The sequence below is a fragment of the Neodiprion virginianus genome, chromosome 4, assembly GCF_021901495.1.
Source record: "Neodiprion virginianus isolate iyNeoVirg1 chromosome 4, iyNeoVirg1.1, whole genome shotgun sequence".
Taxonomy (NCBI): Eukaryota; Metazoa; Arthropoda; class Insecta; order Hymenoptera; family Diprionidae; genus Neodiprion; species Neodiprion virginianus.
Genome location: NC_060880.1, coordinates 6,250,799 through 6,272,924, shown reverse-complemented (window position 1 = coordinate 6,272,924; position 22,126 = coordinate 6,250,799). Strand labels below are relative to the sequence as shown.

Genomic DNA, 22,126 nt, shown 5'->3' with positions numbered 1-22,126 from the left:
TGCTAACCTACCATGAAAATCCGAATGCCAATTTTAACACAAGCTTAATACACACCGAAAAATTGTTCTTGTAGTTTTTTTTTATCCCCTATATTGGATCCGCCATTTAAAATTTTCTAATCTCGAGTTCAGATTGATAATCGGCTACCCCAAAAAAGACATTACATAAAGTTTGATCAAAATCGAATACCTTTTTGAATTTACATCCACCATATTGGATCCGCCATTTTGAATTTTATAATTTCGAGTTCAGATTCGTAATCAGCGACCCCAAAATAACCCATGTACGTAAAACTCCAGGCGAATCGCATGTGTAAGGAAAACTGTTTGCATTAAAGGGTTAATTAAATCGATTATAGTTTTTTATTTGACAAAAGCCGTTGACCGAAACTGTCGTTTTTAAATTCTCCGCTGTCGGAAAATTTTCGAGACAATTTTGTATAGGAAATAATAAGTAAGCGGAGCATTTTCACTCCGAGAAGACACCTTTCATTCTCGACAGCTCCGAAAACTGACCAACGGAAACAACGAGGACCAGCTTTTCCTCAATATGGAATACTGGAAACTTATTCGCGCAGAAAGATAGGGAAATAGACGAACAACTAGGGCGTGAGAGGTGCACACATTGTTTTGACTTTCATATCTGCCCAGGTGGTCGGGTATATGCAACGAAACGAAGGGTATAGAATTCTCTTATTCACCCTCCCTTCATTTTCCTGGCTGACTTCCTTCCTGCGCAAGCTCTTCCTCCGACTTTCAGAGCGAAGAAACATCACATTTCAAAAAGTTTACACGTGAAAGATGAAATATTCAAAAGCGACACGATCGCGTCTGGTGTGAAACGATTTTCAGAGTGCTGAATCACCGGATTTTGATATTTTCTTCAGTGGTTTTTTCACAATTTTTTAGGGGTGAGGTGTGAAAGGATCGGAAAATCGAAGGGTCACAATAGCGAGTTTGCAGAAAGATGAAAATGTAGAAAGATTAGAATACGAAGGGGGTTGAAATATCAAATTTGTTAAAAAAGCGAAAGTTTATTTAAAATATTGAAATTTCAATTAGATCAAAGTCAAAATTTCGAAAGTTAAAGCGTAGAAAATTAAAATACGGAATTATCAAAGTTCTGCTGCATTCTTATTCATTTTGTCTTATTTAAATTGTGACTTTCTGTTCTCTGGCTTTATTTATTTTGAAATTCTAAAAAAAAAAATAGATTTTTCCGTTTTTCGCTTACCTCTTATTTTCTAATCTTTATTATTGTTTACTACGATCATGCATATATTATGTTTCTGAATATTACGCTAACGTGAAAGAAAAAAAAAATTAATAAACAGGAAATTGAACGAATAAAAAACCAGTCCGATTATTCGTCGTTCTAGAGAAATTGCATTATTTGATAATTTTCTGCAGTCAAATATTTATACGAGGTAATCTGTACAAAATCTATATTCATAAACAAAACGAATCCTGGTCGATCAAAGTCGGACAAACAATAAGGTTTCAACATTTGAATGTTATTACAAAAAACGTTTTGAGAAGAAATCAAATTCATTTACATCAAACCTTGATTTTATCGCATTTTTCAATTCTCTGTTTTACCAACATTTTGTCTGTATACGGTAAAAAAAATTCCTTCCTTTCCCAGTTTTTTTTTTTTTTTTTTTTTTTTTTTTTTTTTTTTTTTTTTTTTTTTTTTTTTTATTTCCACCCATCTGAAATTGAGTTTATCGCTTTATCGCTCAAAAATGTGACTGCAAAAGCAAAACGTTGGCGAGTATCATATAGTGTATTATGTGCGATGTCATCGCTAATCCGGAAATTACCGAGAGACATTCCAATCTTCAAGATTTTCCAGATCGCTGGAGGCTCTGATTAAACTCAGGGTGTTAAATCCCTCTCGCCGTTTATTTGTTAAACGATTCATTCGCCTATATTTACACTATTTGTTGGTAAGCAAAAATCGTTGAAAATATAATTGATACGTTGAATTTTGGAGAGATTTGAAGTGAAGTTGCCTAGCTTGTGTTTATAATTTCAGTGTATTTTTAAAGATATCTGCATCGCTTAGGAATATAATAATTCGATAAATACTCAATTTGGGATTAGTTGTTAATAAGATGAATAAAAATTATCGATTTTCGACGATTCAATCACGTTAAGGGGAGACTAAACTCTTTGATTTGGGTAAGTGATGAAAATGTCGGATAGGAATGATGATTTATTTTCTCTGATAACTTCCGCACTTAATGAAACATGAAATCGCGTAACACATAGATTTTTATCATGTGAATGGATTTAATTTCATGGTGTGGAATAAATACAATGAATAAAATTATTTACTTCCGATCTCTAAAACCACTGACGTTGGAACATGGTTGGAAAATAATTGGAAAATATAATTGGAGAGAACAGAATTTCACGTTTTTCTGAGAGAAATTTTCGCGATGAATGTGTAACTTCACCGTAAAACTCCCGTTTTTGGCACAAACCTGATATTTCAGGTGCGAGGTCGATTGACGGAAAAAAATAAGTGAAATTTAATACAATGCGGAAAAAAAGTACGTACAATAAAAATAAATATAAACTGTACCGATCATCGATCAAATTATAATAAGCTAAATTGATCGGATCAAAATCATAATAATCTGCAATCGGATTCACTGGTATAAGATTTTATTCAATAAATCAAAGCCAATGACAATAGAAGTGGATAAACGACGATCGACTTTATTTATACGTCTACAAAAGGCGAAACTACACGCATAGAATCATAAAGCAGGGAATAAAAAATTGATCAACCGTCGTGAAGTTAAAAAAAAAAAAAAAAGAACGTTAGTAAAATTTTATACCGTTGATTTGATCAACGCCGCGAGCTTATAATCACCGATCAATTTATACAGCAGCATTCAATTCATCTTCTCGGTGATTCCATTCCGAGATAAAGTAATTACGTAACAAGCAAAGAAATTTATTTCCGATTTTCCCGTTAATTTAAAAATTGGTATTACGAAATAGGACGCGGAAACGATTGAGCGAGAAAGACATTTTTTCCTTATATTCTCCTCGATATTTACTTTGTACAAATTATTAAACAAATGTTTGATCAGGTATACGCGCAGCATTTAAATTTCAAGATACATGCTCAGAGTAATGAAAATGACAGTATGTATTTATATGTAGGTAAAGATGAAATTGACTTACCGTCCGAACGCGGAGCTGCGCTTCTCTTGTCACCTTTTCCCATATTACGAAGAGTTCCTTGGTTGTTCCACAGCTTCTTTTACTGTCCTCTCCTATTCTGGATATCCTTCCTGTGTGTTTCTTCTCTGACGTTCCTTATCGCGTATTCATTGCTTCATCTGGAATCACGAAACCATATTTATGAAAACGAAGTTGGTGGTGGTGATGGTAATAATATATAGTCCGCCAACCTTCGATTAATAATTCATTTCTACCCCCCCAATCTTGGATATTCTTTATTATGTAGTCATACATATGTACATATAAATATATACGTGGAGCATTCCACGGCAATTCGACCTGGGTTTTATCCTTGACCTCTTAGATTTGGCGCGCGATTTTTTCTATGATTGTTCTCACTCCGAAAAGTACTCGGTGTTTTTTTTTTTGTTCTTTTCCGACTCAATTTGAATTTTCTACAATTTTTAGAAACGATTTTATCGACCGACCAAAATTAAAAATTTGAAAAATTTTTTCCGAAAAACAAAAACGTTAAAAAAATTAGAAGCGAAAGTCATTTTACTGTGGATGGTTGCTGAAACATTTTTATACGTCACATTGGATATTTGAAAATTTGTTCAGATTTATCGCAAGATTTTTTTTTTCTCTTTTTTATTTTGCCAATAAAAAAAATTGCAAATGGTAAAATGATTTCCAATAAAAATATTTGACGCAGGATTTTTCAGAATTATTTCAAATTTTTAATTTTGTTCGGTCGGTAGAATCGTTTCTAAAAATTGTAGAAAATTCATATTGAGTCGAAAAAAAACCAGGGTACCTTTCAAAGTGAGAACAGTCGTAGAAAAAATCGCGCGCCAAATCTGAGAGTTCAGGGATAAAGCCCAGGTCGAATTGGTGTGGAATGCCCCATATTTATACACCTAAATAATGCATTATACGCGATGATTATATAACGAAAAAATTCAGGCTTAATATTTCCCGCAGACTAGGTTAGAGACAGAGAGAATGAGATGATGAATATTGTTTTTGGGGGAACGAAGGGAGGGAGGGACGGAACGTAATGAATATTATAATTTGGCAACAAGTGTAACGTAAAAAATTCAAAATCATAGACCAACGCACGATAGACAAAAGAAAGGAAAAAAATCGATTTCGATTACATGCAGGACATAATTACAATAATTGAAACTTAACGACTTACATCACAATCAATCTATTTTATGAATTGTAGACAAGGTATAGAGAAAATTCATTCAGTGACGGATCAATGCTCGTATGAATGATGAAAATCGAATCGAAGAAAATTTTTTTTACTCACAATTTCATTCCGCTAAGATATTATTACACGGTGTTATTTTTTTTCTAAATGATGCATCAGCAATTCATGCTTTTCCAATAATGATAAAACAAAAGCACCTATAATTCGAAACTCGTGTTTCGCAATGTTTTTTTTGTTTTTTATACCACCGTTTTCCAAACCGATCGACAATCTAATCTCAATTCCAAGAATTTTCAGCTTCTCGGGCGCGAAAAAGTCATCGGCATAAAAATAAGGATATAACATTAACGTTAAAGAGGATTATCACGTGACAGGGTAGAATAAATAATAAAAAATAAATATGATCAGGATGTGGCAAAGAGGCGAATATGCGCTACGGGTATTTATTTATCGCATGTACATGCGGCGTCGCGATCTCTTCGTCCAGTCGAGCATCTCCATGGTCAAGAAGTCAGAGCATGGTCAGATCCTTTTTTCACCTCCTTCCTAATCGAGGGACCCAGTCGACCTAAGCCTTCCTATCACTTTTCCATATGTATATAAACGCCAAAGGACCGAAGGTCGAACCAGTCAGGTATACGTATACATTATACATATACATACATATATATATAGGAAGGCACTAGGTGAATCCGCGAACCGATGCCATCCGGCAAGTGTTTGTGTAGGCCCTGCAGGGACTAACAAACCTTTTAAAAGCTTTTATATCGAGAGAGAGAGAGAGAGAGAGAGAGAGAGATTGATGGTTGGAGAAAAATCGCCGTCGTTATACGGGGCCAAAAACCCGGGCATATCAAACCCACCCCCGTGTTCCTTTTACTTTTTTGGTTGTTTGCTTTTTTTACTTTTTGACATCCCACTTCCAACTGGCATCCACTTATTATGTAAATCCTTGTGGTGTCAACGCGTAACTATAACTTCAACCTCGTGTAAAATTACTCTCGATTTATAGGATATTGAAAGAAGATATGAGGTTAAAGTTAACTCTGAAATCTGTTCAAGGATCAATCATTTTATACGTTGTCAAGGGTGGTTTTTTGAAACATCATTTTTGAATTTCGACCCTCTCACACCCCCCAAATCGGCTCGAGATAGTTAAAAAATAATTTCCTAATTTTTTCAGAATTTTATCTCAACTCTAAACCGTGCCTCAAAGAGGGTGGATTCCTTTTCAACCCTTACAAGGACACGTGAAATGTAATCAACGGATTTAGATGAAATTTGATATAGGGAGGTTTCTTGGGTCGCTGATTACGAATCTGAACTGAAAATTTGAAAAATTCAAAATCGCGGGTCCAATATGGTGGAGCGAAATCCAAAAAGTCGTTTGATTTTCATAAAACTTGGTACTCGGCGGTTTTTGATATCGCTGATTACGAATCTCATGAGCTCAAAATTAAAAAATTTTAAATTGTGAATCCAATACGGCAATATCAAGTGACTTTTCAGGTTTTGATCCACCATATTGGATGCGCCGCTTTGAATTTGCAAATTTTGAGTCGAGATTCGAAATCAGCCACCCAAAAAACCGCTCTATGCCAAATTTCATCTAAACTGAAAGGGTTTCACGGGGAAATCCACTTTCTTCAGGGCACGGGTTAGAATTGAGATAAAAATCTGAAAAAATTGTATAATTAAATTTTAATTATGTGGAGCCGATTTGGGTGGCGAATCGAAATTCAAAAATGACCATTTCGAAGACCAGCCTCGTAAGTAAATGAGTCAAATTTTCACTCACTTGTAGTATTTCGATTTTATTCAAAAATCTTTATCCCATTGTCCCAATTCCAAAAAAGTACCCAGAATTTTTTGCAGATTTTTTTATTCAACCAGACAATCGTTTAAAAATATTTTTTGACAACGATCGTTTTCGACTCTCCGTACGTAATTAACCCGTCGAATAAAAAATCTAAAAAAAATTCACGGTACTGTTTCAGAGTTGGCGCGATGCGTGTAAAAAAGAATTTTCGAACAAAATAAAAAATATGGCGAGAGTCGGACAATGATCGTGTCCGCATGGAACTCCTCGTACCTACAATTATCCGCTGGAGTTTAAAGTTCTTCATACAGTGTTACAACGTACAGTATCTGAAGCGCAATGGCTCCAGGTCGTGCAGGATAAACTGGTTTCATTTAAAGTGCAAGACGGTGTCACCGAGACTCGGAACTATAAAATGGAGGGAGAAGAGAACGAACTAAAGTCTAGGTATACCTGTAATACCTACGCTCGTCCAATGCACAGGAAATGGTTTCATGGACACGAACGGAAATTGTGAAATCCTCGATAGCGTTACGGCAGTTGCAGGCTTCAACCATCTATAACCTGTTACTTATTACACACCGTTTATTATACGTACGTTCAACTAACGATTGTCAAAGTGCAAGCACAATAATTCTATTAAATAAACCTACTTCAGACCTGAGGAAGAATTTATTTTTCTCCAAATCTCCGATCATCTTCGAATAGTTTGTTTCTGGTTTTCTTTCGTCAATTTCCTTCTCTACAAATAACTTATTCCGTTAATATCGTGAATGAAGTGGACAAAAATTATACAAGATTCGTAAAATTTTTTTTAAAAATGCAAAACAGTGTGGCGATTTTAGTTTTGAAATTTATACTCGTGACTGTAGGAGAAAAAGAAAAAACAAAAAAAAAAAAATACTTGATAGCGGAAGAAAGGATGACGCGTGAAAAAGGTTGAATCTACCTACGACGTAAAGCAGTTCGATTCGCTGCATATTGTACATATTATATGTATAATAAATGCACATTATATATATATATATACATATATGTATAGATATAATATATAACGTACATTCGACATCTACCTGCGGGAACAAAGAATAAGAATTAATTGAAAACGGTGAGGAGAGAGGGTGGAGGGGGGATTTCTCTCGTATTCTCAGACCACTGGAGGGTTGATTGAAAATATTTCGGTCGCGTCCCGAGTTATGTACAAGGGGTAAAAGAAATATGAGCTCGAAGCAAAATTCCGGAGTGAAGCTTTAGCCATCCGTGATCCCCTGGGCATGACAGATAACGACTATGTATACAGGTGCAGGGTCATATTGTATGCGTATAGATGTGTAATATGTACGGGGTATTCCACGTCGATTCAAAAATGGTCTCACCTTCGTCCTCTTGAATTTTGTCCGCCCTTTTTTTACATTGTTGTTACAACTCTAAAAAGCATTCCAATTTTTTTTTTTCCACAGAGAGCCTAAAATTACGATATTTTGACAGTGATGGCGAGATTTCTTAAAATTTGGAATAAAATTGCGTAATTTCAGTGGGGAAAACGAGAAATATTCCAATCGAAATTGAATTCATCGGGCAAAACGGAAATCTGTTCTTAATTTGTCGACTAACTGATGACTTTTTTTTAGTTATTCGGCTTTATTCTTTTTTTTTTCTTCCCCACAAAATTGAAACGTCAAAATGACTAAAAAACAAAGTGATTGTGAATTGTAATTTGAATTTACAGATCGTTGTTTTATTAGAGAGGATATATCGAATCCTGTATCTTAAAAAAAAGATCAAAGTGACTGAAAAGAAATTTATTCATTAGCTGGAAATGAATTAAAAAATTACCGTTTTGCTAGCCCACTTCAATTTTGTTTGGGATATTTTTTGGTTCCGGCCACAGAATTGGCGTAATTTCTTTTTCTCAATTTTCAAAAATCTCGCAATCATCGTCAAAATATCGAAATTTGAGGCGCTCTGTGGGCCTCGGGGAAGGTTGGAAAAATCTTTTAAAAAATTGGCAAGCTTTTTAGAGTTGGGACAAAAATACAAAAAAAAACGCGGACCAAATCTAAGAGGGTGAGGGTCGGACCCTGTTCGAATTGAGGCGGAATGCCCCATATATACACGTGTATATGTAGAGGCTAAATTTCTACTGATGATTGCTATCTAGTCTTATGTATGTACGCCTATATACTTCATTCATTTCCCTCTTTGCCGAAGAAACATCTATCTATCCTAATCCGACGTTCCATCCGCACCGTAATGAAATTCTGGCTCTTCTTTCTTGTTCAATCGTGCTCTGTCCGATATCCTCATTTTTTATCCGCTCTTATAGTCCGCAGTTAGGTATGCGCGTATTGTACGGTAAGTGATGAAGAATCAATGAAAATCCTGAACGAAATCTGAGTCAAAAGTCGATGGAAGAGGAAAAAAACTTGGTTGACAGAAAGAAAAAAACAAAAATAAAAAAATACTTCCATATTATTTACGCCAATGATAGCATGAACGTAAATGAAACGACATTTCTGCCGTTACATAACGATGTGACGGACGTGAATCTGAAAAAAAATCTACTAAGGACAAGCTAAGATATGATGAAAGTAATTAAGCCTTTCAGTTACAGTGTGACACTCAGCGTCCCACCTCAAAAATTTACAAGTACTGGCCTCGTCGCAGTTTATTTACATCTTAAAATGATTTTCGATACTTCGTATAACCCCAAAAACCCCCCGAGTAATAAGTTTCGGCCAGAATCGTCGATATTTTATAGATTTTTCGATTTTATATACACCGTATTGGATCCGCCATCTTGGATATGAAAATTATCTAATTCTGACTTCAGATTCGTCATCAGCTAGCCCAAAAACCCCCGGGTGACAAAATTCAGGTCAAAATATTGAGTTGAAAAATGTGTGTTTTTTTAAAGGCTTATTTTATTGACACAAAAACAACCAAAAAAAAAACCTCACATTGTTTTTACAACTATTCATGTCCAGGGTGAATAAAAATAGATCTGTGATAACAGGGTTCAACAGTTGTTCGTCAACAATTGCATTAGCACGTTTCGAGTGTCCAACAATTAAGTGAAGTTCATTGAATGTTTGTTAAACAATTTGCGGAGATCTTGTCAGCGAAGAAAATGACCTCAAAACATCATTTTTAACGTTCTAATTATAGAAAATGTACTGAAAATTTTTAGTCCCGGTTACCGCTCAGTCTTTAAATATTATCATTTTTTACCACAAACGAAAAATATAGTTCTAGGTAGAAAATGAAAATTAGTTTTCCACCTTTTACCGGAAAGTCTGGTATACGTTGCTATTCTTTCTCATTACGATCACTGTTGCTATATTTTCTTGCAACTGTTGCGAAAATTTGACGCTCGTGCAACGATAAATTAACGTTAAAGCCTTGTTCAACTCCAAAAGTAGAGTAAACCGAACAAACTGATTTTGCGTTGCAATAACCAAAAAATGATCGACAAAAGCGCAAAATGGTAACGCGCACCTAGTTTTTCGTAATTCCGACAATATTCAAACAGTTTTTTACTATAACAAATGAAATTTTTCTCAGTGTAGATTGTGTTACTTGAATTTTTTCGGAATAATTTACATTACATATTACTGATCGTATTTTATTCGTGTTCATCATCATCGGCGCGAGTAAAATTACTGTAAATTTTTTCGAACGAATTTTACTCTCTTTCCAACTTTTGATCCAGGCTGTGGATCCTTAACTTTTCACGACCGATTTCCATCCTGTGATTTCTCTCTCTCTCTCTTTCTCTGCATGTTTTATCTCTCTCGTTTCTCCATCCTTTTCCATCTACCCGGCGTGCAAGGCACCTACGGAGTTGGAATGAAGGAGGAGGAAGAGGAGGAAATCTCTCGGGAAAAATAACGAGAAAGCTTGATCCACGTTAAGGACGAACGAATCGCGTGCGCGCCTCCAACTTTACGACAATGCGAAATGCCTCGCGCCTTTGAGACGTACCGAAAGGCATGAAAACTCCCGAGTATTCGCTTGGGTGTTGTGGGAGAGGAAGCAGGGCATAGATTTTGTGTGAAATGTGAGAATGAAATTCATAAGTATTACCACAGGGAAGAAACTGCGCCAAAATATAACGAAAGTATAATATTGTCAAAACTGCCGCGACACAATTTATTACGTATTTGGGTTTTGTCAAAATTTTTTGTATCGAGTAAAATATTTTTTATCTTTTTTTTTATCGAAGTTTTACCAAACAAGGTCTACTTAAAACGTAATAGTCTTTCATATTTTTTTTTATAACATATAGAAAAATGAGTTTAATAAAATAATTACAAAATGAATTACGATCTCAGCATCGATAACTTGCATGTAAATAAAAATGTCGCATCGATAATAAATGTATGTCACTCAGGACTAATGACTCGAGACTTAAATTTCAGAATTTCATGAGAAATATCCATTTACACACGAGCAACGTATGCAGTAATTTTTTTTCTACTAAATCGTTGAAACTGATTATTGGTACGATATTATACAACCTTCTCATTTTGGTTTTACGTATAAAATTTTGCGGATAAGCGGTTTTTGCATACTACGTGAGTGTCAAAAAATCAGTGATGAACGGAAACTTCAAGTAAAGCTAATCAGAAATATTAGTATATGCCTAAATTATATACCCAAATATTATAAATTTGTTTGAAAAAAGCATTTCAAAATTACGACAAATTACCATTCTTCGTAAATTATATTATAAACGGTGTATGAATCTAAATTTCCGATTAACGATTCACAGAATTTCAAGAATATTTTTCAAAAACTATTGTCCTACTCTATGTAATTATTTTTTAATCTCGTTCCACTTGCACGCTTATGAAAGCTTTATAATTTATTTTAATATCCTATATCGACAAATTTGCCTATCAAATGTCTAAAATATTTTATGGAAAAAATACTAGCCACGGAAATAATTATAAAAATATGACTACGCATCTCTTTCCAACAACTAGTTAGAGTTTAAAACATTATCTGCAGCAGAAAATCCTGAATAAAAACAAAACAAAAAAAATAAACATCAATTTTGAAACGAAAAAGCATTCTTATGTTTAGAATCTAAAAGTTAGCTTGTTTTGCAATTATCATGATGTACAAGGCGGGAGACTCGGTGCATCGCAAATCATCGTTACCCCGATTATATTATATACGCAGTAGAATCACGTCTTATAAACCTTTCGGAGTGGCTAGTTCGATTCAGTCCTGAAGCGATAATAATAACGGACATATCGTCGAAACAACTCCTGGGAATAGTGAACCGTAGACCTACAAACGTATTTGTTCGTGTCTCCTCGTAATCAATTAACTGTCGCTGTCGACCCTCTCCCACGAGCTACAATCGTATTTGGACAAGGCCGTCTTTTAATTTTCCCTCCCTAAGATAAGTCAAGTTGAACGGAAATGGATAGAAGGCCGAGACAAACGTTTCTTAAACCTGTGAAGGTAACCTAATGCGAGATAATAACCGAAAATAATTTCTTTGACTTAGGCTAAACATCTTAATTCTTGTTCCTCTTGCTCGGAGATTTTTATTTTTTTATTTTACTCTCTCATATAATCTAATAAAATGTAATAGATATTTTCTTGAAATTTCAGAAAATGCTGTAAAACTGATTGTAATAAGTATCGATACACCGTTGGTGTTAAAAAAATTATACCTCTGCATTAAACTTCAAATTGAAGATTTTCCAACTTCTTCTTCTAACTTCTCATGGTCTATGAAATTCAACTAAATCAATTTCGTCTGAAACCTGTAAACCATTATTCGATGATTTCTTGTTGTCAGTAATTTTCCTGTATCACGAAGAGAGAATGTAAATAACACGATATGAAAAGCATTAAGCATTGAGACAATTGCCAGTTTATATATTACAACAATGATCACATTATAGTAACGCAAATAGTTAAACGGACCTTGACTATTTTCCAAACTTCACGGTGGTTGTCTTCTGTAGGACGACAGGATACAGTCGGCAGATTTAGCGCAAGCGGCGTTTTAATCGTTTAATTCAAAGCACTACGTAAAAAGCAGAAAACCCGGTGAGTTAAAACGGAATACGATAAGTTAAAGAGATTTTATCGCCTTTGATAATTGTTGATTAGTCTTGATTACGCAGCGTCGTGATAAATCATCATCATCTTGTTGAAAAATAAATCGAACGGCAACGATTTTTTTATTTTTTTTTATTTATTTATTTATTTTTTTTCTATAACAACGGGTACGCAATATTCCAAGTATACAATTATAGGTGTTATTTGTTGCTGTGCAAAGGAGCGACAGTCATACTACGCGATTGCATGTTGAAAACTGTACTTGATATCTATTTAGCGTCAGATGCGATTCGACGAACGATTATCACCGAGGGTTAAATGGACCGGGTGCTTCTTCCGCAAAACTTGTCTATTGACGAAATGAATATGGTCGTTCCCATCGTAGGGTAATACTAGATACACCCTTTTCCGGGATCTCGTCTGCAGCTTGGCGCGACTCGGTACCGAAACCAACTGAACGCCTGGCGAACGGCGACTAGCAACACAACCGCGGCGATCCGGTTTGGCTGACTACAGCCTTACTATCACTACTGCAACGCTTTGCAATCGGATTTTCGAAACCTACCCTCGTCCTCGTCCTGCGCCCTCCGATCCGTCGGTAACTGGATGAGCCTTTCTTATCGACTGACAACACGGTGGTTGACTACCCTCTACGTCAACGATGTGTCGACGAATTTTTTTTCTGTTACCCTTGAATTTAAGGACCAGATCGCGGGCTACTGAAGATATCGCAACGTGATCTGCAGATGGTTGTCATTCTTATGAAACACTTTGACACCGTCACGTCAATAATCGCCGTATGATTCGCGTGTAAATTTCAACGAAGATCAAATTTTGCGATGTCGAAATCTTGCGGAAATTTCTCTCTTCGATTCATAATAAACATAACGTAACAATATTTTTTCAACGTTCACGTTTTGCGTGAAATGTCCCAATGAATGCTAAAATGAAATTACCGTAGTAATAAAATTTTTTTAGTAAAATGCAAAATATCTTTCGAGATAAAAGAATAATTTGTTAAGAATGTATCGCTGCATGATGTACCCGAATGCGGTTAACGTTTTTACATTTCTAAAAAAATTATTAAAATATTTTAACAAGATACGCCTTATTATCGTACACACTTCACAGTATGTTAGGTTGCCTGCACTTAGGAGTAGATTTATTGTGCCAAGGGTAACAAAGAAAACTGTTAAAAAAAGTTTTATACGTGAACAGAAGCTCGCAGATGCAAATAAATTGAATATAAATCGGTACAACTCTCACATTCTTTATAAGGCTGTTTGAGGAAGAGTTATTAATTCCAATGGACATTTACGAAACGCATTTTGACAAATCAATGAAGATAAACAATTTGATCGAAATACGCCTTATTTTATCCTTCTGTGGCTAACAAGGAAAACTGTAGTAAAACCTTATTCACGTAACAAATGACGTTGATGTAACAAACCATTGAAAACATACCTATTTTGTCAAGGAGTTGAGGATCCAAAATATGATGGTATATTTTGCTTTACTACGGTTTATTGCATTTTAAACAATTCTAAAGTTGCGGTTTTCACGGTTACGTTACCGGTACGAAATCTAATCTCGCTCGCATTTCGCAATATATTTTCACAAATACAAGATAATTGACAATTGATCGGTTTGACTCCAGCATTATACACCCGAAAAATTAATTACACGTAAATTCTGCACACACAGTTACGCTTTATTTCTGCTTGTACTTTAAATGCTGGCTCAATCAGTTCAACAAACTTATCAGACATGCCGAAGTTTGAATGTTAATTGTTACACGAGAACGACGGAACACATTAGTAGTATCAGAATCAATCTATAAAGAGAATTCAAAATATAACGTAGGATAGAACATTAAAAATGTTTGAAGAAATACACCGCGAGGTTTGCTTGGGCAAAAACAATCGAAAGCTAATCTCCACAATATTGATCGTACTTCAATTGTTTTCTTCGATCCGTTATACCGCTCAGTGGAACGTCACTACCAAATGCAAACATTTAAGGAATAGAAATAAAACTGATGCAATGATATAGTAAAAGGTCACGTATTTTTATATTGTCTAAAAAATTTGACGAGCGTTCAATAAATAAATTTCCCTGTGGGAATACGTGCCGTAAAAATAATCTTTTCATACGAACGTCACGAAAAGAATAAAATAGCTGTAGTAATCGAATATGCAATTGTACATTATCACCAGATGAAAGAACTTTGAAAATAATCCTACAGCTGAAGTTTAATACACCGACTATTTAGTAATCTGCAGAAACGCAAAACAGGGTTGTTTTTAAGGTACAAGTTTGCCGAAAAACAGCTTAGTAAGCAGCCAGAAAAATCCTTGGGTGCTAAATTTCTACGATGGTTTGTAAATATCACTCAAACTTACCTCCGACTGCTGTAAGCTGTTCTAGTTGTGGCACGTATTTTTCTACACCGTATCACTCTGGTTAGAATGCACTCCGAAAATCGAACGATACACCACAATAACACGACACTAAACAAACGACATGAAACCGCGCGGCTTTCCGCGCGATGCCCATAAACTTATAAAGATAGACTGCGCGATCTGTGCTCGGAGCCGAAGCTACAATTAGAAAGAGAGAATACAGCCAATACCGGACCTCTCTGTTGCACGACCGAAAGAGAGGGGCGCAGCTGCCAGGCGAGGAAAACAACAAACAAGCGAAGAAGCATACTTGTATGAGCCTGTGTGTTTCCCTCGCGAAGTCACCGATTACAGTGACAGTAAAGTAAAGGAAACCGTGTGAAAAAAATTATAAATACAGATTTGACGCTTTATAAAACTGTCTCACGCGATTGGTAAAAATAATTGCAGGAAAGAAGCTTTCAATACTGTATAATACTTAAAACCCTACCTCAAAATATACCGATACATTTTGTCCGACTACGTCCTAGGGAGTTCTCAGCGCTACTGGCAAGTTTCGGAACACGCACTTGTGCAGTTTCCATCGTTTTCATCTCTACGTTGAGCTGCGCGAAGCGGCTGCGCGTAAGACTTGTCGCTGGCGTTACAGACAGATTCGAATCCCATGAACTCTAGATGAATCGCAATGAAAATTTCTCAATGATTTTAAGCCGAATAAAAAAGCTGTGGGAATCAATTTTGTCGGAGAAAAATTGGCTGCTCTGTTACCAGGCGACTTTATGATATTTGAATGTGGACATATCACCGAGAATGAACTTATCGATAATATGTCTGATTATTTTACATCATTACCTGTGATCGGGTAGAATTTTTAAAGTGAAATTTCTTTGGCGGGAGGAACTATAGAAGATTGTAACACTTCCGTCTTAAATTAGTTTTTATACAATGAAGAAATTTTTCTGTGCGATAAGCAATCGATACTTTCCATTAACTAAACACATAAATTTTCTTAGTCAAATATAAGAATTATATTTACATATGTAACAAATGTATGTGTTTACTTAAAGATTTTCATGTAAAATATTTAAAGATGTACACAACTAACCAACATTATTTTCGTTCTGTTGAGAGCTTACAGCATATATGTTTTGCTGCTAATGGAATTCTTCCATATCTCCTTCTAAATACATGAAATAAAAAACATATGAGGTTAATATTTCCAAAAAATACTATTCTTAATGGCGTAACCAGTGCAGCTCATTGACAGCTTCAAAATAGATGTAGAAGAAGATAATACTTTACCTTGGTCGGTTTTCCGAATCAAATTGAATACTGCGGCAGCATCCACCACTTTCTAGCGTTCAACTTTTTTCAAGAGATCAAGTAAATCATTTACATTAATTCTGTACGTTAAACCACTCTCGTACGTATTTAAGATTTGTGCTCTGTCAAGTTTTTTCTTAGCTATCAACTCAGCAAGCTTTACTATGCACAGATTAACAGCTTCCTCATCGACTGACAGTGTCTCCCCTTTACAACACACAATATATCATAATATATTAGATAGTTTTGAATAAATATCATAGTTTTTCATTTATTTGAGAGCAAGAATTTCAAAAGCCTTTCCAAGACTCCGTACTTATAGAAAGATTGGAAGATCTCTAATCATTTTTAGAGAGGTATAATTTATTACGTAAAATGGTTCACGATATTAATTTGATTTTGAATGAAAAATTATATATTTCATAAATTCGAACTAGGAATAAAATTTTCCATATGCAGTATATGCATGAGATTTCTTAAGACCAAAGAAATACTTAATGGGAAAAAAGAATTACCAGTTTGAAAGTAGCATAATTTACATAAAAAGAATTTGAACACGGAAGATAAATTTTGCATACCAGTAATTGTCAAATCTTTGATGTGAGTTCGTTTCTTCCATTTTTCTAACCATCCGTTACTAGCTTTGAAATTTTCCGAGCCACCAATCCTGGAGTTGATGACAAGTGCTTGTCGACATAACATTGGTCCAGAAACCATAATGCTATTGCGGCGACAATCATCAAACCACTCAAACAATTCAGCATCAAGTTTCTCCGTTTTAGAAACTTTTTTCAATGTTTTTGTACTATTTTTGTTGGCAGCATCCTCTATTACATTCTTGTTAAGTTTCCATTTACGAAGAACACGATCGCTCATGCCATACTTTGTACATATTTCACGGGAGGTTAAGTTTTTTAACTCTTCCAATATCTTCTGTTTATCCTCAAATGTATACCGCTTACGTTTTTTCACTACTGGTGTTTTTGTAAAATTACTGCTTCGAGATTCACATTCTGGGTCACTCTCTCCTAGTGGTACGCCAAAGTCTGAATTCTTACGATTTTTTACGGTTTCTGTCATTTCTGTTGCTATTTCAAATATCCATATATCACAGTTATAATCCTTCACTTGACACACTATTGTTCAGTAAATTCGATAATCTAAATAATCAATAAACACAAAATTAAGCACTACATAAAAATGTATGCTCATTTAGACGAGGCATGTTTACATAAGCGACGTAAACAAAGTGACAGTCGGCTGACCCACCCACGGAGTAGTAGGAGTCCCACCACCATGAAATATAATAATACTGGAACACGGTGCAGGAATAACGGTGGATTCACATAGATGCGGTCACGCTGTATATGCTCCAACCGAAAAAGAGAGACCGAGAGTCGGTGAGCGAGAAGCGTGGGCATGACTGGTACTCCGAGGGTAAGTCGGTTGGCTTCGGTAGGTTCTTTATCTGTGGAAGCCGTTCGACAGGGTGGTAGTGACGTCATTTAACGATAAAGTGAGAACGTCGATTGGTTGAGATTTGAACTTGGAAGGAATGAAGTCTCCGTGAACACACTCTGTCTGCTCCACATAAATTATGAATAAAGAATTTGAATGTCTATTCGTTTTTATGGAAATAAGGTGATATAGAATTGAGTATGAATCCTAGTAACCCAATAAGAAGCGTTTCTTCGAAAATACAATGCAACAAGCGTAGGAACTTGCGTTGGTGAGTCATCGTCTCGTGCAGCGTTCCGACCACGATTATTTGCTCTTCGCCCCGGATCTAACCAGGAGGTGGCGTCCTCTGCATGAAAGCTGAACCAATGATAATCGGCCACCGTCACCTCGGAAAAGTTCCTTCATCCTTGGAATAGAATTCTTTGATAAATTCCATAATCCCAATCCCGTAGTATGCCATTAATGTTGTGACGTGTAATATTTTTCTAACCACATAAATTATCATATTATTAGAATCGACGAGATTGGCTGGATACAGTGTACTCTTTAGGTAAAACAACATTTTATATCGGAATATCTGTCAACTCTCGCACGTTTGCACGACAAAATTTCATTCTGCTTAGAGGTTAGGTTAGAACTGCCTTGGTAACTGCTAATTACTCCATTCGGTTATTATCTCTAACTATAGTATTTATGCAACGTTATCAGTCCCTCAGGAGCGCATTGCACAATCTAATTCATTGCAAAATATGCTCAGTCCATGACATTCTTTTTTTCTATAATCCCATGATGTATTTTGTAATGAAAATCCAAAGTGAAAAAGTTCAAATTTTTTAGCAATTTATTACAGTCAGGTTTTAATAATTTAAGGAAAATATCATGATGCAAGATGAGGACTTGGGTGGAACACCGAGGCGGAACATTTTTAGTCAAGGACTAATGAGATTATCACAGGTAATATTATATTTGAAAAGGAACTAAAAAACTCTTAAACATATTCTCAATTTCTTTGCAATTATTTGCTTGTCATCATCAAACACGATTTATTGACAGTCTTGTTCGTTGTTATAGGTATATCAGGGTTATTTGGATGTGTGGACTCCTCACGCTATCTCAAGATGGATATTTGCTGCATTTCTTTTAGCCATATTTATATTACGGATTTTATTAACACAGGTGGGCGGGAAATCAAATGCAAAATGACATGTCCATTACAAAAATTTAAATACTGTCCAACAATGCTGATATTTTGAATAATCTTACATTACCATTGTTTAGGGATGGTACATCGTTACATATGCCCTGGGAATTTACCACCTCAATCTGTTCATCGCATTCCTCACACCAAAAATTGATCCTGCGATGGACTTCGATGGTGAGAACGAACTTCAGACATACTTGAACCTTTCTGTTGATCAATATTGATTTGATATTTAGTAATATATGGGTGCAGCTAATCGTAAGATTAAAAAAAAGGCTAATGATATTCACATCTGTACTATTAATATCATGTCTGGTTTTAGATGGCGATGGTCCTGAACTCCCCACGAGATCGAACGAAGAATTTAGGCCATTCATAAGGCGGTTACCAGAATTTAAATTCTGGTATTCAGTGACCAAATCTACGATTTTTGGAATGGTGTGCACTTTATTCGATTGCTTTAATATTCCAGTATTCTGGCCAATCCTTGTTATGTACTTCATAACACTCTTCTGCATCACTATGAAACGTCAAATAAAGGTAAGAATCTTCCATTCATCCCTACAAGTAGAAATTGTGATCGATGCATGTGATAGAACTATAATTCATTGTCTTGTACTGAAGTTTCTGGAGATATGCTACAGTACTTTTCCTACATGTGTGGTTACGACATAGATAGTTTGTTTTTGTGGTTACATAACTCACAAGTAACCTAGATATGAAGAGATTTGAGTCAATTAAACTCTATTAAAAGTGGCAATCGTAGATCACCCGATCTAACAGTAAACAATCGTCAAGTACAACATTTTTCGTTCATAATTGACGTACGGTTACGATAGTCATGTGGAAGGTTAACAAATTTTTTTCACAGCACATGGTGAAGTACCGATACCTGCCGTTTACACATGGGAAACCAAAGTACCAAAACCACGAAGATACTTCGAGATTAATACATCCGAAATGAGTAGCAGCCACCAGTGATGGATGAGTGTATAAAGATAATGCGTAAATGTGCGTAGTTCTTAAATTCTTCAAAAATCCCGTGCAAAAGCCCAAGAACTTTGGTAATGAATAATTAATTTTTTTTATTATACCGTCATCTAGAAAACAATTGATATAATTTAAATATGAAGGATACAAAGCAGGAGTTAAAACTCCTGGGTATAATGTTAACTGGTATATGAAATAGAATGTATTAATATATTTGTAACATAAACTTGTACAACCTATTGTTAGGGTCTTAAATTGTTTCTGGACACAGTAAAAATATTATTAACTTCATGCAGTTGTTAATGTAATATTAAATTATCGCTGAGTGTAAAAAATAAGATATAATAGGTATGAATTTCTTTCGTAACTCTACCAAACTAAAATGGTTATTATTTCAGTATGTATATTTAACTATCAATTCGAAGAAAAAAATATATATTAATATACTTGTGTTTGTATATTCACTCAATTTACCGCAGTAATTAATGTATATAGGTTTCTTTTTAATTTCAACCAACGATGGCCCAAACTAGTCAAGTCATCAAAATTAGTTGGACCCACTTAAATGATCACTATATGTAAGTAGCAAAGATTATTTATTGCCTAGCAAAAAGTAGGCAACGCATAAGTTTTCTTATACTTTTTTCATTCAAACTTTGCAAACAAACGTGGGTAGTTTGTGTGTACCTTGTGAAATTTAGTCTTTTCTTATACATAATATTAACCATCTAAATTATATAACAATTAAAACTTATGGCTAGTTGTCTCGATTGAAAGTTGTCTAAATATAACAATAGTAACTTGGATCTTGGTATTTATTTCTTCATTACAGATCGATATTGCCGTAATAATTTACTCCCTTCATCTGCCTGCTACAACGCTGACGTATTTCAGTTTTACATTGCACTTCATTACTATTGAATAACACATATCGGTTTTTTTTTTTTTTTCTAGCAATGCATAGCTTTCCCGATTTTAGGAACTCTGAAGTAACGATTACAATGTCGCTCTGTTGAAATGAGTCTCAGTTAATGAATACTACGAATAAACATTATAATAACTATGTAACGACACGTTAACACGGTTTTTCTTCTGAATTATGACCTAATGAATATAAATACAGCATTAAAAGAATAAATTGACACATTCTAATTTAACATTATACATTCACGAAGAAAAAATCTACATTTAACATCAAACGATTCCTCCTGCATAGATGTAATTGATATGACTACGTATGTACTGTACATGGTTATGAGATTGCGTTGTGGTAAATAGTCAGTAGCAAAATTTAAGACATCTGATGATTATAAAAATAAACATTACACATATTGAATCGAATCTATAGCCACACGCAAATGACAATTTTTATACCCTGGTTTATGTATAAATATACATCATAATACATACGTACACGATGCTAGTAATAATATTACATATGTATACCAACATGCATACATATATATATATATATAGAATATATAGTCCTCTTTCTTTTGTACGAAGAACGGTACACCTAAAATGTATTTTAAGATATACATCAGTGATTTTAAGCGTAAGGTATAATAATAATAATACGTATGTGTGTATGTATGTATGTATATATATATATATATATATATATATATACTATTTTTATTCGTTAAGATCTTCGGATATAGCCTTCTTTTCACGTTCAATAAACGCTGTTGCTGAATTGGCCCCGATAACTGTAGTTGTTGTTGTTTCACTCACTGTAGATTCCCTTTTCCGATAAGGATTCGAGGGTTGACAATAAAGTCTAAACAAATAACGTTGTAGGAAACGTGTACCAAGCAAAAGTGTTCTATGATATCGAAGAACCATAACTATGTAACTACTAAAACTTCATTATTAATCATCCAGGGTATGTGCCTGTATGAATTTAATTTTCATTCTGTTGTTTGTGATCGATAGGGGCCTGCAATTGTTTACCTTATGCTCTCCGTTCTTGAACGAGGTGACCAATTGTTACAGCTATGATACCGCCGATCTGCTCCAAGATTCCTTGCCGTACTCCATCTTGAGAAATGATGTCGCACGGTATTTTGTACCTCAGTATTAAGAAAGCAGTAAAATAGCGCTACCGAAAGGCCCTGAAAAAAAAAAAATTAACCGACAAATGGATCGTTTTCATCGAAATGTCATCTTTGGTACTAATAATTGGTATGATGTAGTAATTGCTGGAACATTAATGACGGATTACCTGAAAGGAGAGCAGTATCGCACGCAGGTTTCCAAATACATGAGCTATATCTCCTTGCGTCGGTCCAGCAAGTACCAGTATATAAGTAACGCCAAGGAGTGGAATGAGTACGAGAAGTGCCTTTGTAGCTTTTCTGTATTGCTGTGTCTCTACATTGTTTGCCGAACGAAGTTTAGTTATTAACACCTGAAATCAGTAATAA

The 22,126-nt window shown here is 35.0% G+C and overlaps 3 protein-coding genes across 9 annotated transcripts in view; 1 reads left to right on the top strand and 2 right to left on the bottom strand.

Moving 5' to 3' along the window:
• Nucleotides 1-17,442, bottom strand: part of LOC124303796 (uncharacterized) — a 119,510-nt gene extending 102,068 nt beyond the window's left edge. The window contains exons 1-3 of one of the 4 annotated variants that reach the window (XM_046761466.1): nt 16,028-16,067; nt 15,831-15,905; nt 3,202-3,359 (exon numbers count right to left, since the gene is read on the bottom strand). In XM_046761466.1, the coding sequence (XP_046617422.1) occupies nt 3,202-3,244 (43 nt within the window). In that variant the 5' untranslated portion in view covers nt 3,245-3,359; nt 15,831-15,905; nt 16,028-16,067. Of the gene's footprint in view, nt 1-3,201; nt 3,360-12,185; nt 12,832-14,725; nt 15,269-15,712; nt 15,906-16,027; nt 16,256-16,626 lie in introns of those variants that run through there. The other 3 variants (XR_006907993.1, XM_046761465.1, XM_046761464.1) reach the window with 3 other exon arrangements.
• A 454-nt stretch (nt 17,443-17,896) lies between these two features.
• Nucleotides 17,897-19,991, top strand: LOC124303798 (protein RER1). Of its 2 annotated transcripts, XM_046761468.1 has the most exons (6): nt 17,897-18,059; nt 18,380-18,463; nt 18,581-18,685; nt 18,788-18,884; nt 19,033-19,250; nt 19,582-19,991. In XM_046761468.1, exons 2-6 carry the CDS (start codon nt 18,389-18,391, stop codon nt 19,672-19,674), a joined length of 588 nt encoding a protein of 195 aa, XP_046617424.1. In that variant the 5' UTR covers nt 17,897-18,059; nt 18,380-18,388; the 3' UTR covers nt 19,675-19,991. The 2 variants fall into 2 exon arrangements, with proteins under 2 accessions (XP_046617424.1, XP_046617425.1); XM_046761469.1 differs by lacking the exon at nt 18,581-18,685.
• A 660-nt stretch (nt 19,992-20,651) lies between these two features.
• LOC124303787 (diuretic hormone receptor-like) overlaps nt 20,652-22,126 on the bottom strand; it is a 37,989-nt gene continuing 36,514 nt past the window's right edge. For all 3 annotated transcript variants that reach the window (XM_046761449.1, XM_046761448.1, XM_046761447.1), the window contains exons 9-11: nt 21,925-22,110; nt 21,654-21,814; nt 20,652-21,480 (exon numbers count right to left, since the gene is read on the bottom strand). In XM_046761449.1, coding sequence (XP_046617405.1) covers nt 21,336-21,480; nt 21,654-21,814; nt 21,925-22,110 — 492 coding nt within the window. In that variant the 3' untranslated portion in view covers nt 20,652-21,335. The remainder of the gene's footprint in view (nt 21,481-21,653; nt 21,815-21,924; nt 22,111-22,126) is intronic.

What these genes read in the sequence shown, in the direction of transcription:
- LOC124303798 (XM_046761468.1), top strand. Translation starts at nt 18,389, where the DNA reads ATGATGCAAGATGAGGACTTGGGTGGAACACCGAGGCGGAACATTTTT. An exon ending in GACTAATGAGATTATCACAG is followed by an intron (nt 18,464 to 18,580) that starts GTAATATTATAT and finishes TCGTTGTTATAG; the next exon opens with GTATATCAGGGTTATTTGGA. An exon ending in TCCTGCGATGGACTTCGATG is followed by an intron (nt 18,885 to 19,032) that starts GTGAGAACGAAC and finishes GTCTGGTTTTAG; the next exon opens with ATGGCGATGGTCCTGAACTC.